The 17,874-nt window shown below is 41.9% G+C and overlaps 1 protein-coding gene across 3 annotated transcripts in view; it reads left to right on the top strand.

The window, feature by feature from the left end:
• Window positions 1-17,874, top strand: part of BCAS3 (BCAS3 microtubule associated cell migration factor) — a 1,118,574-nt gene that overhangs the window by 256,425 nt on the left and 844,275 nt on the right. For all 3 annotated transcript variants that reach the window (XM_066575105.1, XM_066575107.1, XM_066575106.1), the window contains exon 13: window positions 2,688-2,781. In XM_066575105.1, the coding sequence (XP_066431202.1) occupies window positions 2,688-2,781 (94 nt within the window). The remainder of the gene's footprint in view (window positions 1-2,687; window positions 2,782-17,874) is intronic.

Here is a 17,874-nt window from a genome sequence, read left to right as displayed (position 1 = left end):
GGTGCCGGCGCGGGGGAGCGGTGAGTAGCGGCAGTCAGCAGGGGGGAGAGAGAGATCTCCCCTCCGTTCCTCCCCGCTCTCCCCCACAGCTCCCTGCCTGCCGCCGGCACCAGAACCTTTTGTCTCGAGCGGGCAGGTACTCGGTAAGGGCAATGCTCGCTCGAGCAATTGCCCTTAGCGAGTATGCTCGCTCATCACTAGTTGGCACACATTACAGCATTTAAGCCATATCACTTTCCCATTAAGTTACTTCCCTTGTTGAGTGAGCCACAGTGTATTATTTTTTTGATGCATGTGTTTCATAAATAGGTCTAAAACGTGATGTGACCGTATGTGCCAGAAATAAGCCAAGTTTTGGTGCATTTTACAACAAGGTCTAGGTGCAATCCCATTAGTAAATCTGCCTAGTTTAAAAAAAATAGAACAGTTACTTTCAAAGTTACATTATCTGAAAAGCTTGTCGTGTTATTATGCACACAATGTTTGGCAGACGGATGCAAAAGTTGACTGATCAGCATGATTTAGAGACTTAACAGGGTCATGAAATGTTTCTTCTTAATTTCACCTAATGGGAAAACTTTGAAAGAAAGAGTGCAGGCCCCGTACTTGATAACATCACCAATCAAGAACAAAGGTGAGGCCACTATGGAAGCATTAGGTCCCGCCACTACTCCCCCAGTGTGCGCTGCAATAAAAAGACAAGTTTTATTATCTTAAGCTCTGTGTGCTGAGTGCTCTGTATTTATAGACTCCCTTTAAGCAATAATGTCTGTAAATGGTAGATCCCATTAAAACCATCTTGTTCTGGCATCCCAGGGCAGCTATTTGTTCTCTCTTCACTCTGGCCAGCCCTGGTTCCCCTACCCACTTCAGGATGTTAACTCTGACCTCATCTGTTGTTCTTGATTTTCAGCACATTCATAAACAATATCTCTTTCCTCTAGCCCCCAATTAGAGGTGACTGAGCTGGCTGTCAAAGGTCGGGAGGTCGGAGTATTTTCCACTAATCACCGTTTGCTACTGCTGGACTAGGAGTCATCTCCAGTGCTTATGTGTCTAATTGCCCACTGATGTTACCCTAGTTTGTTCTCATAAAACTAGAGCTATGGGAGCCATTAGACCTTAATGCAGCAAGCTTACATAAGTGTCCAGCAAGAATAAATGATATTTACAACTACCTATTGTGTGTTTTCTTTGAATGCTTGCATAGTTCACTGCTCTCTATTTCGGATCCGGAGCAATGGGATATAGCTTCTGTTTACTACAACTTCATGAGGCAAAATTGAGTGTTTTATTTTTCCTAAAGATGAGCCTATAATATTTGTGGTGTATTACAAACACCTGCAAATGATCTTAACCAGCTCTGATTCCATAGAGACGCTTTCATGCCTAATGTCTTAAAAGGTTTATCTGGATCATCCGTAGAATAAATCATTAATATATGATTGGTGGAGTCCAACTGTTGGGGCCCCAGCAGTCTGCTGTTTGGAGGCCATTCTCCCATCCACTTCAGTTTTCCTTGTCTAAGGGGAAAAATTACTTTCTGATGCGAAATTAGACAACTAGAATAAATTCTTGGGTCAATGACCATGCCACAGTAATCTACTGACCATTACTTGCAATACAATCCAATTGCCTATCTATCGCCTTCTAATGGAGTGTTCACAAATATTGTTAATTTATCATCATCATCATCAATATTATTTTGTTACAGTCAGCTAAGGGATTTGTTTTTGACTTTTTGACCACTCAACTTTTAGCTTTTCAGTCTATGCTTAACAAGAGGGCTGTTGTAATTCTTTATCTCTTGTTTTGGTTGGGTACTCTGCTTAAACTGGGTACAGAAAAAACATTCAATAACCAATTAAATAATCCAGACCATGGTAACAAAAATGGTTTGCTGGTCATATGGGAAGAGCTCATGTTATGTTAATATTTAAGGGGTTTTCTGGGACTTTACAAAACATTTACAGGCTTAAAGTGGTATAAACTAAAGGAAAAAATGTATACTTACCTGCTCCAGCGGCTCCCTATCCAGAGCTGTAGCCTCAGTACCTACCATTTGGAACCTGGAAGGAGCCGGAGGGTGGTTACATTCGGTTCATTATGCATGTGACTGCTAAGCCAATCACAGGCTCCAGTGACCATGGACAAATCACCGCTGGGACCTGTAAACAATTTTCCCAGGTTCCAAGTGTGGGGGAAGGGGGTTGAGCAAGGGCACCCGCACTGCATGGGGAACCACTGGAACTGCTGAGTATACGTTTTTCTTTATTTTACACCATTTTATGTATACGAGGACAGCACACACTGATGTTGACATGCAATATTGGTGCAGTTAGTTTAATGGTGGCTCCTGATATACAAATGATATTCTTGTGGCTGAAGCGGTAACCCTTGGAAGCAAGCTATGCACGTTACATTTTGTGTGAGTACATGGTGAGTAATAATGTGAGAGACTACTAGAAAGATTTAAATAATCTCTATTAGGTATTTTTATTTTGTACTGGATACTTTCAATAGGAGTCAGGTTTTGTATTCTGGAGTACCCCTTTATGTGCTGTAAAAATGTGAAATAATGCAAGGTAGTAAGATGCAACAAGAAGAGTGGTAAAATGAGGTAATGAGTGAAAGTTATCTAATTTTGTAAATTAAATTTTATATTTATCTTTTCCTCTTTGTCATAGGTTCTTGTCAGTGAAGACTCAGACGGTGAAGGCATTGTTGCCCATTTTCCTGCTCATGAAAAACCAATCTGCTGTATGGCCTTCAACCCCAGTGGTAAGAACATTTCTAAGCATGTGTATGTAAAGCGGTCATGTTTAAGGACTCTGGTTTATATCTTTTATGCAGGGCCAAATCAAGATTACTGCAGGTCTCTGGCCAAAAAATGTGAAATGTATTGGTGGCCCTCTCAAGTAGCTGTATCATATGCTTTATCAGAACTGCATATAAACAGATCTGAACTCTGACCCTAAGACCGCTCGCACACATGCGCTTTCTACCACAATTACTGTGTTTTGAACTCTGCGGTAATCGCAGTATAACGCTCCCATTGAATTCAATGGAGCCTCACAGACAAGCGCTCAAACGCGGCGTTTTCTAACACCACAATTTTAGAGCATTGTCTGCTCTATTTTGCCGCATGTTTGCGCTTTTTAATGCACTTCATCACCCTTCACAATGATGGGGTCATTAAAATCCATGATCAGACTCAGTAAACTGCACCTGAAAACGGCAGTAAAATCACGACAAAATGTTGCCCTCAAAATTGCGGTATTTTGCTGATGTTATGTGTGAGAGTGGCCTTAGCAGTAACAGCTATGTAGTATATATTGTTCAACATATGCTTTCATTCTTTTTAAACATATATGGTTTGCTGCTTGGAGTATCTAAGAAGAGCATGAGATAACTGGGTGTTGGAGGCCCACTTGGGTCCCCAGAGTGGTGGAGGTACTGTACTAACATCATTGAACAATATATATGATGTAAGTCTTATCTATTTCCATCTAGGGCTAATGTCCACGGGTGTTTTTTCACCATGTATTACGTGAGTGTTGTACGCACGCGTGATACTCGGTGAATGGAGGCAATGAAAGTCAATGAGAAATACACAAAAGAAATAAATCTCAGCATGCACTATTTCTCTGCGTATGATTCACAACCCTTCTTTGGGCTCCGTATTAAAATGTTGCCCATATGCAGGCATTGTGAGAGGGCAGCATTTCGATACTCATCCCCGCTCTGAACAGAGCGGGAATTTGGAAAAAATAACTCCACTGTGCACATCTGAGACATCAGATTCCCGGGCATGCGCAGTGCATACTCAGCCCATACGTGGTCTCTGCCAGCTCCTTGCCAGCAGAGCCAAAGGGTTGTGTACGTGTAAAACGGTGCCGGACAACATAGGGGCCCTATACACTATTTGCCTCAGGCAGCAAAACCCTTCAACTGCAAAAATGTAAAAAATAAATCCCTGTACGATCCTGGCCTCACTTAAAATGTTTTTCTGGGATTAGAGAAAATGGTCTGCGGTGACAGTCCTGTTCATGGTTTGTGCTTAGCTTTGCAACTCTGCTGCATTCACTCAAATTATAGGTTTCTACAAAAATTGCATTAAAATGCATAAAAAATAGCAGAATTGCATAGAGCATACCTGCAAGGACCCATGCAGACATTATAAATAAAACAGTCTAAACAACTTATTGATGAGTTTATTAAGTGATAATCTTATTAGAAAGCTGCAGGCACGCCATAAATACATAACTGACTCCCATTTAATAAATATCATGCACTATAAAGTTTCTTAGTTCAAGCTGTCCTTAGTGATTGGACAGGGAGAGCAGTAGTGAGAAAGGCCACTAGGCATGGCCATACATATTAAATATAGATTGGCCAAGCCCACCAATTTCAGGAGGAGCGGCTGACCATCTTATGGATATGGGCTACTCTCTCCTGATAGCAGATGCCGGGCAGTTTGATTTCATCTTTTGTTCTTGAAGATAAGCCGCTGCAAGATACCACTCTAAGGGCTCAGTCAGACGGGCGTTTTTTCGCCCGATTTGCGCATGCGTCCGGCGATTTTATAAAACCATTGCTTTGCAATGGTATCGGACACATGAGCGCTTTTTATGCGCTCGTCCGATAAATTATAGAACATAAATCGCAGATCGCACCTATCTGCGATCTGCGATTCCTGTTCTCTTCTTCATATGCGCTCAATGGGGCCAGCGGCAGCAGCGCCAACCCCATTGAGAACATATAGAAGACAAATCATTCTCCTCTGCAACAGCTGTAACAGCTGTGGCAGAGAAGAATGATGTTTGCCCATTGAATTCAATGGAGCCGGCAATACAGCCGGCTCCATTGAAAGCAATGGGCTGCCGGCGATCGCACGATGAATTTTCGGGAAGGGCTTAAAAATATAAGCCCTTCCCGGAAATTCATCCAGAAATGTGTGAAAACACAAAAAAAAAATATACTCACCTGGTCCCGGCAGACGGAGTTCAGCGCGGCCGGCCGGCAGTTCTCCTGAACTGCTCTGAGTAGTAATCAGCAGCCGGGGATTTAAAATCCCCGCCTACTGAATGAGCTGCCTCTGATTGGTCACAGCCTCACCAATCAGAGGCAGCTCTCACTTACCCATTCATGAATTCATGAATGGGTGAGTGAGTGCTGCCTCTGATTGGCTCAGCGCAGGGACCAATCAGGGGCAGCTCTCAGCTGAATATGTTTTTACACATTTCTGGATGAATTTCCGAGAAGGGCTTATATTTTTACGCCCTTCCCGAAAATTCATCGTGAGATCGCCCGCAGCCCATTGCTTTCAATGGAGCCGGCTGTATTGCCGGCTCCATTGAATTCAGTGCGCTGGACAGCTCCGGCCCGTTTCTATTGAAACGCGGCTAGGAGCAGTTTTTTCGGGCGATTTTTCGGCCCCGGTCACGCGATTTGCGGATGCGCATCCATCATGCGAACCCTCAAATCGCGGGAAAAAACGCCCGTGTGACTAAGGCCTAAGGGTGCATTTACACCACAAAGATGATCACTCAATAGATGGCTGTTGAGCAATCATTTTGCATAAACTACTACTTGGTACTAATGCCTATTAGTACCAAGTAGCATCGTATAAGCTACTGGGAGTTGTAATCAGGAAACAGACCACCCAATTATTGTGATCTGCCTGGGAAGCTGACAGCTGATACAGTGTTATTAGTTGTAAACAGCTCTTCCCGGGCTGAGCACAGCGTGCGGTCCTGCTCATCAACTGTTCTGCTGAACGATGGTTTTCAAGCAGAACTGAAAACCGTTGTTTGGCAGAAAACTGAAAAATGGGCACATTTAGACACAATGATTATCGCTCAAAAGATGGCTTTTGAGCGAATTTAGAGCAATAATTGTTGTGTCTAAACGGGCCTTAGCCTCTTGCTATTCACAAGACACATGCATGATCAGCTGATGCGTATGTGCATGGGGGGATTGGGAGGGATGACTGTCAGCTGATGTCATATGTATGAGCAGCCTGAGACTCCTTTTACATTCCCCGAGGGTATTACACATTCTGTTGCTGAAATAGGACAGGCTATGCATAAAACAACTGGTGTCCAAATGCTTCTTCAGTCATATTTTTCAGTAGCAAAGCAAAAGTCATTTTTGCAACTACACGAAGAATCCCCCTCTGTTCAGCATACTCACCATTAAGAATCATGGTGGCAGCTTCATGTTGTGTAGATGATACTCTGCAATTTGATTTGAATTGTTGAGTTGTTTTTTGATGTGTTGCTGAAATTTCTATGACTATCCTATTCATTTAAATGGAGTTTGCAAAAATTCAAGCACATGCTGCAAAACCTGCCCTATGCACATGTATGAAATGGATATATGAATTGCAGAAATTTCTGCAATGAATTTGCTGTGTTGTAATATACATTGATCTACTTGGCTTGTGTAGGTAGAGGGGAACATTTTTTACCAAGACACTACATACAAATATAAAGCCATCCTTTTTTTTTTAAGGCTGCCTGTCCACAGGCGAGTTGTCAGCCACAGGTAATGCAGTGAACGTTTTTCATGGGAGAACTATAGAAAGCGCAGCCCGACGTCCACGAGCTGAGAATTATAGCGATTCTCCGCACGTGGGATTCAAATGGCGGCATGCTGCAATTTTCCGTGGTGAGCCTATCTATTAGATAGGCTCACTACGGAGACCTGTCAGTTCTTCCTCTGTTCCCCCAGTGCGGCATATGGCTAGCGATATTCTGTCACGGCCGCGGACAGGCAGCCTAAAGGAACTAATAAAAAATACATTTCATGTTCTCCAATCAAGCCTTAAGTACAGCTGAAAATTTGCAGCGATATCTGAATCTATGTGTCACTATGGTACTGGATGCTTCACTGATAGAAATGTGAAGGTGAACCTTTCCCCACCAGTTTAGGAGTCATGGGTCACTAGCATCTAGACCATAAATACACTCTTTGTAAAAAAAGAGTTACATCTCGGGCTGATATGCAAATGATTAGAGTTGTGGGGTGATTGGATGAACTGTCTTGTCACTTGAGGCCCTAAAAGTGGTTCCACCCTTGGCCTATAAAAAGGCTCTCAGAGGCTACTTGTGTGTAGTGGACCTTATTTTCCGCTTGTTATAGCTTGTTGACCACTAGACGCCTCTACGATGCAATTAAAGGGATTTTGCCCAGTTAAGAGAATTTGAGAGGGGGCGCATTATTGGAATGCCGCAAGCTGGATGGTTGTATCGATGAATTTCCCACCACCTGGGCCATTCTGACTAGATCATTAGAAGGTGTTTGGCTGGAATCGGCACACGTGAGGGGGGCGGAGCTACGTGATGACGTGTAGAAGGGGGCGGAGCCAGAACGCCGCTGCTGCCGGAGAGACCCGAAGGCAGAAGACCCTTCTGCGCAAGCGCGTCTAATCGGGCGATTAGACGCTGAAGTTAGACGGAGCCATGGAGACGAGGACGCCAGCGCAGGGAAGGTAAGTGAATAACTTCTGTATGGCTTATATTTAATGCACGATGTATATTACAAAGTGCATTAATATGGCCATACAGAAGTGCTTAACCCCACTTGCTGCCGCGCCCATACAGAAGTGCTTAACCCCACTTGCTGCCGCGAGACAACCCCTTTAAGTCTTTTTGAGGAACTAAAAAATAGCGTAAAAAAGTTAAATATATTATACAGTTTTTGATGTAGTTTAAAAAAAATAAAAATAAAACCACTTATTTATTATTTACCACCAAGTTTATTTTTAAATGCAGCACATAAATACGTATTACCACGCTCTTAATGACCAAAATGATGAAAGGATTTAGTTATTTATTTCGCATGGTGAATGCCGTAAAAATAATTTGAAAAGGTGATACAAAATTATTTTCTTTTGTTCGCCTCCCCAAAAATGCGAGAAAAATTACTATGTCAACTAATTGTAGCTCTTGCAGTATGACTATGAAAATCGCTTGGTTCTTAGGGCACAAAATAGGTCATTTGCTGAGGGGTTAACCATTTCCAATCCAATTTCCCTGGCGCCGCCACACTTCTCAGCTCTTATGTATTTTGGGTGGGAAAGTGCCTAGTGGATTCCTTGGAATTACTCAACAGAAACACATAAAATGACCCGTCATGTTGGTTTCATTAGTAATTTTTGAAAAATAAACGTGAGTCATGAGTGTTTCATATCGGGGAGATCATTTGTAATAATCCTGTAAATATATGTATATTGATATTACATACATTTATATAAGACTCTATTCTTTTTAATTCTTTCTATCTGTCTGTCTGTCTGTCTGTCTGTCTGTCTGTCTATCTATCTATCTCTGTAACATAGTGCCATACAGAGGCAGTCTAACTGCTTAGAACGTGAATAGCATATGTTTCTAACCCTATGCAGAAAAGAGGTCCAATGTCGGAGCTCTCTTCTGCATAGTGGTAAAAACATATATTGGACCTCGGGCCAACATGGGAGCTAGGCAGGAAAATCTCAATGTAAGACAATATCCGACACTAGATTGGAAAGGGTTAAAAGCACATCTTATGCTCACTGGCCATGGCCATCGGCTCCCTTTAGGCCTCCCTCACACAGGAGTTTTCAGCAGCGTTGGCATGCGTTTTGACAGCGTTTTGGCTGCGTTTACAGCTCAGCTGAAAACATAGCCAAGGAAGCTGGAAACTTTTTTTCAGACTTGGCGGCACAGCAGCGTGCATTTAATGCTATAAAAACGCAGTACAGTGTTGTGCCGCATTTTCAGCAGTGCTGAAAACGTAGAACATCCACTTCAATGGGAGACTCACAGCTGAAAACGGCCAAGAATAGAACATGCAATACTTTCAAAACGCAGCGTTGGAAACCCTGCGTTTTCAGCCTTGTGTGAGCAGCCTCATTGAAATGAATGGGAGCCTTGTACAGCGTTTCCAGCACTGCTGCAAACACAGCGCAAAACGCTTTACAAAAATGCCTCTGTGAGGGAGGCCTTACCCCTTCCTTCCCACGCTATCCATGGCAATCACTTTCCCCTTGTGACACTATAGCAGATATTGTACCGCCTGTCCTTCTGTCAGGGCTCTTGTCACTGCTGTCTGTAGGTTATGTTCCTATACTTGGCCTGCATTTTAAAGGGCCAGAGTATTCACCCAGCTTTCCCATCCCAACCGGTCTGCATTGTCGTATGGTAAAATAAGACACCTGTGCCATTCTGTGCCATTTTTTAGAACAAAATATTGGTGTAAAACTCTCCACCTCTAAAGTGTTGTAAGGAAGAGTACACTGTCTGCTGAGCTGCCCCAGAGTTATCGATCCACATGCACTATTTTGGACCAACGTATGTTATCGCTTAGATACCCATGACTATCGCCTAAGAAGCTAGTTTGAAGTACAAGGCATTGCAAAGCACCCATTAAAATCTGTGTATGTCCCTTTTACTTTGGGGATAAACTTACATAGTTTATAGAACATGCGGAAAAACAAAAAACCTTCCACTGTTTCTAAAAGTAAGATTTCATTTTCTTAATTTCTCTATATTATTAAGAAACGTATAAAATTATAATCACTAATAACTTCAGAAGGGTTGTTGGTCCAGGGATTGCCAGATTGGAGTCAGAAAGGAGATTTAACGCTTAAAGGAGAAAATTGGCTTCTATGTCATTGTTTTTTTTTGCCTTCCTCTGGATCAACATTGGGGGTAATAGACTGAACTGGATGGTCTTTTTTCGGCCTTACACACTATGTTACTACCGGTATATATTGCCATTTTTGTCTGTCAAACATATACTGATTTTTTCGAACATTTTTAATGAATACATTTCTTACAATGACAACCCCTGTCCAAATGTCTGATTTTGGCATTTTGACACTATAGATGGTATACCGGTTCGGGATCCCTGTCTATTTGCTAAAAGGGAGAGCTGTATTGTAAGAAAGACTTTCGGTGTGGCAGACCTGGCAATTTCATGCTTTAGAGTAGCAATGAAAGAGAAAGTACTGTGCTTCCCCAAAAATAGAACCTACCCCGATAATAAAACCTACCCCGCTTTTCGGGGGAGGCTTGAAATATAAGGTATCCCCTGAAAATAAGACCTAGGTAACCTGCATAAAAAAAAAAAAAAAATCAATATTCACCTGGTCCGCGGCGTCTCGATGGTCTCCGGCGGTGCTGCAGTAAACTTCAGTGTTCTTCCCCCTCTGCCATCTCAGCTTCTTTCTGGTGACGGGGCTTTGAATATCCGCCTCCAGCAAAGCGAGCGCTGTGACTGGCTTATCGAGCGCCAGCAGCAAATCACAGCTGGCGCTCGATGAGCCAATCACAGCCACTCAGTGAATGACATCACTGAATCGCAAGGCATCAGGACACTGTGGACCAGGTGAGTATAAGGTGTCGTCCACCCCCCCTCCCACACCCCACACACCCCTTGAAAATAAGACATTGTGCCTCTTTTGGGGCAAAAGTTAATATAAGACAGTGTCTGTTTTAAGGGGAAACATGGTATGTGGCTTGCCACAGCCTTCCATGGCAATAGCAGCTGATCACCTGATGGTTTCTTTTTAATGTGATTGTCTTCATAAAAAAACCCATTTTAAAACTCAAAATTAACTTTCACCTACTTCAAATGCCCCAAGTCCACAGATTCCTACTTATATGTTTAACCTATTAGTATGAACAGCTGTCTTTCTACTATTTAATGCAATGCTATTCTAAAAAAAATATGTATGTCTAATTATTTAATTGGTTTTCCTCATTTCTAATGTAATCTGTGGTGGTATGTTTGTCTTTTTTTCCGCAAGTTCAGAAGTTGGACTCCAGGGGGCAGCATTTGTTAAGTATTTTGATGCACTTAGTTTACAAGTGAAAGTTACGAATGGTGTAATAGGAATTGTTTAAACTTGTGCCAAGGTGCATTCCTATATTTTGCAGTTTCATTTCTAAATGAATTGCTATATATTTTCCTTTATAAAATAAAGTTACAACTTTCGACAACACTTTGGAGATTTTACACTGAAATGTTTACCACAGCTTATTTACGGATCATTATCCCTTTTTCCATTGACCCTGCAGTGCCCTGGCGTCATGGAAGACAGACACCGAGCACTGATTACGCTTATGTGGTTTATTACAATCTCCAATACAGTCCTATGGGATCGCATGCCTTCTATCTGAATATCATTCTGAGCATAAGGCTGCTTGTGCTTTTCAGTTTATATATGGATTTTTATGCTTATTTAAAATTTTTGTTCACATATAATTATACAGGGTGGGCCATGGAAAAGTAGCCCGGCCACACACTCTTATGAAAGCTTTCTAAAAGAAAATCGGCCTTTGTTCCCCATAGCAACCAATCACAGCACAGCTTTCGTTTTTGAGGTAAAATAATGCAACACTGATAGATTTTCTGTTAGGGTACGTTTACACGTAATGAAAATGCTGCAGAATTTTCCATGGCAGTTTCTGCAGCAGTTCCACATATAAAACAGAGTCATAATCTCCATCCTTGGTTCGGATTTTAACTCAAACTTAGTTGCGTAACTGCAGTTGATACAGCGCTCCCCTCTTTCTGGAGTCTTTGCGCTGTCCGCTTACCCCGTCGCCCGGTACCCAATGGCCTGTAATTGGCGCAGCGCTGCTGGTCAGGTGATGAGGCAGTCTGCTATATTCATGAGCAGAGTGCTCTGCCACTCACCTCACCTGTGACTGACGACTGCCATGTACTTGGCAAGCCACCAGACAGTGGTGAGATAGGTCACAGGGTGCTCCCTGGAATTAGGGGTCCACTGCACTAATTACATTTGATAATGTAGCCATACAGAAGGGGAGTATTATCAGACTGCGGATTCATTTGGGCTATCTGCATATGGACAGAGATCGTCTTTGTGGGATAAACCCCTCAAATGTGTCTACACTTTCTCTAGTAACTTAGGCCCAATGTTAACAGGCAGATTTTATTTATAGATTCCATGCGGATCTCCCGCACAGGACATCCACAACCCTAGGGGCCCATAGAGAAGCATTCATTTAAGTCCTGCGGATTTGATTCTAAATGATTTGCGGATCTCCCGCACGGATAATAAATCACAGCATGCTCCATTTTACCGTAAATCTTGCTCAATGCATCTCTATGGGAGCCTAGGATCCTCATGGCATCCGTGAGTACATGTAAATGCATTTGCAGAACCGTTGCAGATTTGAATGGTAAAAGCAATTAGGATTTATCTGTTCCATATCTTTCTCAAGGTTACATGGATGCCTGATTATCTCATACTGGTTACATGCTACCACTGTGATGGCTGATAATGTTCCAATGCATCTATCTATCTATCTGTCTGTCTCTCTGTCTGTCTATCACATATCTATCTATCTAGTACCTGTCTGTCTAGCTATCTCTCTCATATCTATCTATCTCATAGCTATTTATTTATCTCTCTCTCTCATATCTATCTGTCTGTCTATCTATCACATATCTATCTAGTACCTGTTTGTCTAGCTATCTCTCTCATATCTATCTATCTATCTATCTATCTATCTATCTATCTATCTATCTATCTATCTCATAGCTATTTATTTATCTATCTATCTCATAGCTCTCTTTTTATTTATCTATCTCATATCTCCTATCTATCGCATATCTTTCTATCTATCTCATATCTATCTATCTATCTATCTATCTATCTATCTCTTATCTATCTATTTTTCTATCAATTAGAGAGATGGGTAAAGGCTGGGAGGGGGGGGGGGGGTCGCAGATTTTTTCGAAGCAGAACATCCGTGCAGAAAAAATCTGCGATCTCCCGCAAGCACTAAAAAAATAATCAATTTTAAGAGGATCCGCTGCGGAAATCCGCAGGAAATATCCGCTTATCCCGTGGACATTAAGCCTTAGAGATGTGCTTTACAGCAGAACTCATACGCCATTCACACAATGGAGAGTGTTGTGGGCATGCCTTGTGACAGAAGTCGTCATTGTACAGGAAGGAGGAGGAGTGAGCTGTGATCATCACCTATGGTGATGTATTATTGATACATAGGTGCTGTCTTCCATTGTATTCCATCCTGTGATGATAATGACTCAGATGACTACTGAAAAGTGTCAAACTATTATTAAGCTTAGTGGTCAGTATGAAAGCTGCAGGATTTTAGTTTTCTTTTTAAAATGTAGATCGTAACACCAAAAATTAAAAAATAGCCACAAAAAGCCAGACGTGAATCCAGCAGGAAGGAGAAGTATAAGACCTTTTTTTATATTTTCAATATTTGTCTAATCCACTTCTGACTTTGGCTAAAAAAAATACGTGAAAGACTGCCACAAAAACTCTGATTGTGAAACCTCCTTAATATAAGAACTCAATTTATAAAATGTTATAAAATAGGTGATTTTCTGATTTTTGATTGCTGGGGATCTAAACAGTGGAACCCCTAGCAGTCACAAAAATAGAGGTCCCACAGTCCTTGTAAAGAATGAAGCAGTGGTTTGCATGCTTGAGCACTGTTCCATTTACTATCTATGCTAGGCTCATAGAAGTGAGACTGTATAAGTGATAAATGTATTTAGTGAGAAACCTATTTAAAGGGGTTTGTTCAGCCATTTAAATTTTTTTCTAAAAACTGGTCAGAATAGGGGCATTACTCACTTTTTCCATTCCTCACAGCACTTTCTACGTCCCTACCACTCCTTTTTGACACAGACATGTCACTGTTGCAGTTATTTACTGGTCAAAGCACTGACCAGCTTTAGGCAGTGATTGGCTGGAGTGGTCACATGTCTGTGCACTGCAGTCTGTGATTGGTTGCAGTGGTCACATGTCTGTATCAACAGGGACTAAAAAACACATTTTGAGTGTTATTTAAAACAAATTTAAGTGGCTGAATGAATTTATTCGTCAGACACAATGTTTACAATGACCAGGCTCCTTTTATTTAAACAGTACTGTCAGTAGTAATAATCTTATTATCATCATATGTTCTTAGTAAATATGAACAATATAAATGACTTTCCCCAGGCCAAGTCAGAAAATGTAAATTCTCTATGGACTAATTTTGCAGATTTTAATTTTTTTATGTCATATTTTTTTTCTTGAGTACGTTTTCTGTCCTTTATGTAGAGTTAGTATTATTTTTCTGCCATCTATTAATACTGTGCCGATGTTTGAACTTAAAAGGCAACATTAAAATCTTTTATTTAGTTTTCTTGCAATATTTGACCCCCACGACGATAGCTGCTTCAGAAAGCAGATTGCCGCCACAGGTCAGCCGTAAAAGTGTAGACACTATGAGTGCTGGCAGAGGACCACCTTGTAAATGTCAAGAGATCAGGAGGACTTGTTCAGGCAGACCTTTATGTAGTATTCTTAGGTTACAACCTAGTAATGCAGCTCTCTGCTGTTTTTATTGACTTCCCTAAGCCTGTAAATTAGTGCATTACTCTAATGAGAGCTATTGCTTGTAATAGCGGTGCCTCTGATATATTTCTTTTAAAACCCTTTTTTCCCTGACGTTTTATGATTATGACAGGGAATAGATACTCTGAGATGTAGCAAACGTAAACCATTTGAAATCACAATGGGCTCTTTTGTTATTCATCACTACCAATAAACCCTTATTTTCTTGTGGCAATGAGATATTTCCACAAAAAATTGTCACATGGCTTTAGTGAAGAGTTAACAATCATGAGTATTTGGTTCAGTGTGGACACAAGCTCCTCGGACATTGTGGACGATGAAACAGATGATCATGCATCATTCTATTGCGTAGCGTCTTCATGGTTGGTTGAGGCTAGCCCCTTTTTAATTGGAGAATTATTTTGTATTTATTGAAATAAGTCGATGCTCGTGATCCTCATGGGTGAGCCATGCTGGATGTACTTATCATCTTGAGCTATTCTAATAGGGGGAGGTCCACGTTTGTAGAACATTTTCCAAAGATTGAATGTGGTCATCATAGCAGTCCATTATCTCCATTTTCTTTTCCTTGATGCACAGCATGTCATGTATCTGCAACTACTCACATCTTTTATATCACTTCAGGAATGTTCAGTAGTGCCCCCAATATCTGTAGCAACAGCACATTCTCCTATATATAGGTTTTACATCTTCTTAATAATTATATATATATTAATTTAAACTATGTTTCATCATAGTGCCCTCATAGCTCCACAAATTGTGCTGTGACAGACCTTGGTCGATCCCCTTGTTCTCTGTATATTTCACTCATTCCTTTGTCCCAGGTTCACATTTAACATTCTGAGAAGCCCAAAATGCTCCCTGCTATTATATCAAATTACTGCGTCGAGCAGTGTTTCCCAACTGCAGTCCTCAAGGCATCTGTCACGTCTGTCTCCTGAGACCTGTGGTCCTACAGGTGCTCTGGAGTTCTCCTGCTCTAGTCAGCCAATCTAGGTCAGTACACATATAAGCTGTCTTCCCAGGTGTGGGTGTGGTCAGCTTTCTCTGTTCTCATTCTCTCTCTGTGTGTGGTGTGAGCAGGTTCTGTGTGTGGTGGCTGCAAGAAAGGTTTGTGTTTTGTTTGGTTATGTCGCTGGACTCCTGGTTAGTGTAGGGACTAGCAGTATAGCCAGGAGCCATGACGTGGCCAGCTAGCTTCTGTAGTCATTCATAAGTGAACAATTACACAAGCCGATCCGTTGTTCTGTTCTCTGCATGCAAACACCGAACGACGAACAAAAAGCAAACAAATTCTCATTCGTTGTTCAGTGAGGGCATGCATTTAAACTGAACAATTATCGTTCAGATTCATGCTGGATCACAGGAATCCAAATGATTATTTAGCCCATGTAAAAGGCCCATAAGCTATCACCAGCTCCCAACAGATTCCTGAGGAGTTAGGTAGTCAAAAATGCTCTTGTAACTGCAAAAAAGACCAGCAACAAGATTTGTTAGTGGCCGGAACTGAGGTTTCTGTTTGCACAGTAAGATGCATATTAAACGCTAAAGGTTTTCATGCCCAAACTCCCAGACATACACCTCTGCTGGCCAAAAACATAAGAAAAGTTGAATAATATGCTCAAAAGCAAATATATAAACCACAGAAATATTGCGATGCTATTTTGTGGAGCAGTGAAACAAAGCTGGAACTTTACGAGCTATTTTGATCAGCGTCCTGCCTGGAGGGGGAGGAATGAAGCATATGCTGAAAAGAACACCCTGCCTGCAGTGAAGAATGGCGGTGGCTCAGTGATGCAGTGATCCTGCTTTGCTTCCTCTGGCACTGGAAACCTGCAGTATTTGGAAGGCAAAGTGGATTTGGGCCCTCCAACAGAACAATGAGAACAGTGATCCCAAGTATACCTCAGAGTCCACCAAAGTTCAGTTTTAAGAGTCGTGGAAGATTCTGGAGTGTCTTGTCACATGAGCCTGACTTGAACCACATAGAAAATCTTTGCTGGGATTTGAAGAAGGCCACTGCAGCACACAAAAATCAACAATATTAGTGAACTGGAGGGAATTGCCCATGAGGAATAAGCAAAGATTCCTCAGGAGTGCTGTTAGAAGCTGGTGTCTGGCTACGTATCATATTACCAGCAGCTCATAACAGCAAAAGGGTGCTCTACTGAGTACTAAACAGGCTTGTCAGGAAGGGGTTAAATAATTCTTAAACTGAATAAAAAGTTTCATTTACTGTTAAATTTGGAAAAACCAGTCATTATATTTAGTTATGTTGATCTATTTACATTCTTTTTATTTGATTGTTTGGTTTTTTTTGCAAATAGCTGAAAGTTAGTAAATTTGACAAATAAACCACATTTGCAATGGGGATTGAATAATTTTGATTGCAACTGTTTGCAGCATTAAAGGGGGTCATTACAAATATTGATGGCACATCTCTAGTATGTGCTATCAATGTTCAATCTGTCAGATCCAACTGGTGTGACACCATTTGTGTATGAAGCTCAAAGTCAGGGCTCACACCCACTGGTGTTTTTTTCTCCACTGCGCTGTGAGAGTAAAGAAAAAGTCTCGCAGCGCAGTGCAAGAAAAAAAATGGCATCACGCCGGGATATCGCCAGTCTTTTCAATGGGGTCAGTGGCAGCAACGCTAGCCTCATTGAAAGAGATGGAGAATGCCGCAGACTTCTTCCACAGCTGTGGCAGAAGTCCGCGGCATCCTATCCCATTGCTTTCAATGGGATCGGCACTGCTGCTGATCCCATTGAAAGCACTGCTTTCTGGCAAGCCCCGCTGTATGATTATCGTGGAAGGGCTTAAAATATAAGCCCTTCCCCAATAATCATCAATAAGTGGTAACATTTTTTTTTTTTAATTACTCACCTCTCCAGCACTCAGACGCGTCCTCCAGCTGGCTCCCCTGCACTGCTGTTAAGCTCTTTCAGCAGGCGAGGATTTAAAAATCCCCGCCTCCTGAAAGGGCTGTGCTAATTGGCTGAGGGCTCAGCCAATAGCAGCTACTGCTTAGCTATTGGCTGAGCGCTCAGCCAATGACAGATAGCCCTTAGTTATTCATGAATGAATAGCAATATCTTAGCTATTGATGAATGAATAGCTAATGGCTATCTGTCATTGGCTGAGCGCTCAGCCAATAGCTAAGCACCAGCTGCTATTGGCTGAGTCCTCAGCCAATCAGCACAGCCCTTTCAGGAGGCGGGGATTTTTAAATCCCCGCCTGCTGAAAGAGCTTAACAGCAGTGCAGGAGAGCCAGCCAGAGGACGCGTCTGAGCGCCGGAGAGGTGAGTAATTAAAAAAAATTTTTTTTTTAAAGCAATGGGATAGAATGCCGCTGACCTCTGCCACAGCTGTGACATAGGATTCCTTTATCCCGCGGTCCCTGTGGGGATGAAGGAAACTTCTGCCACACCTGTCACAGCTGTGACCAAGGTTCCCGGCATTCTCCCTATGT

Source organism: Eleutherodactylus coqui, chromosome 1 (genome assembly GCF_035609145.1).
Source record: "Eleutherodactylus coqui strain aEleCoq1 chromosome 1, aEleCoq1.hap1, whole genome shotgun sequence".
Taxonomy (NCBI): Eukaryota; Metazoa; Chordata; class Amphibia; order Anura; family Eleutherodactylidae; genus Eleutherodactylus; species Eleutherodactylus coqui.
The sequence above is the reverse complement of the archived record's forward strand: the minus strand, read 5'-3'. Positions and strand labels throughout refer to the sequence as shown.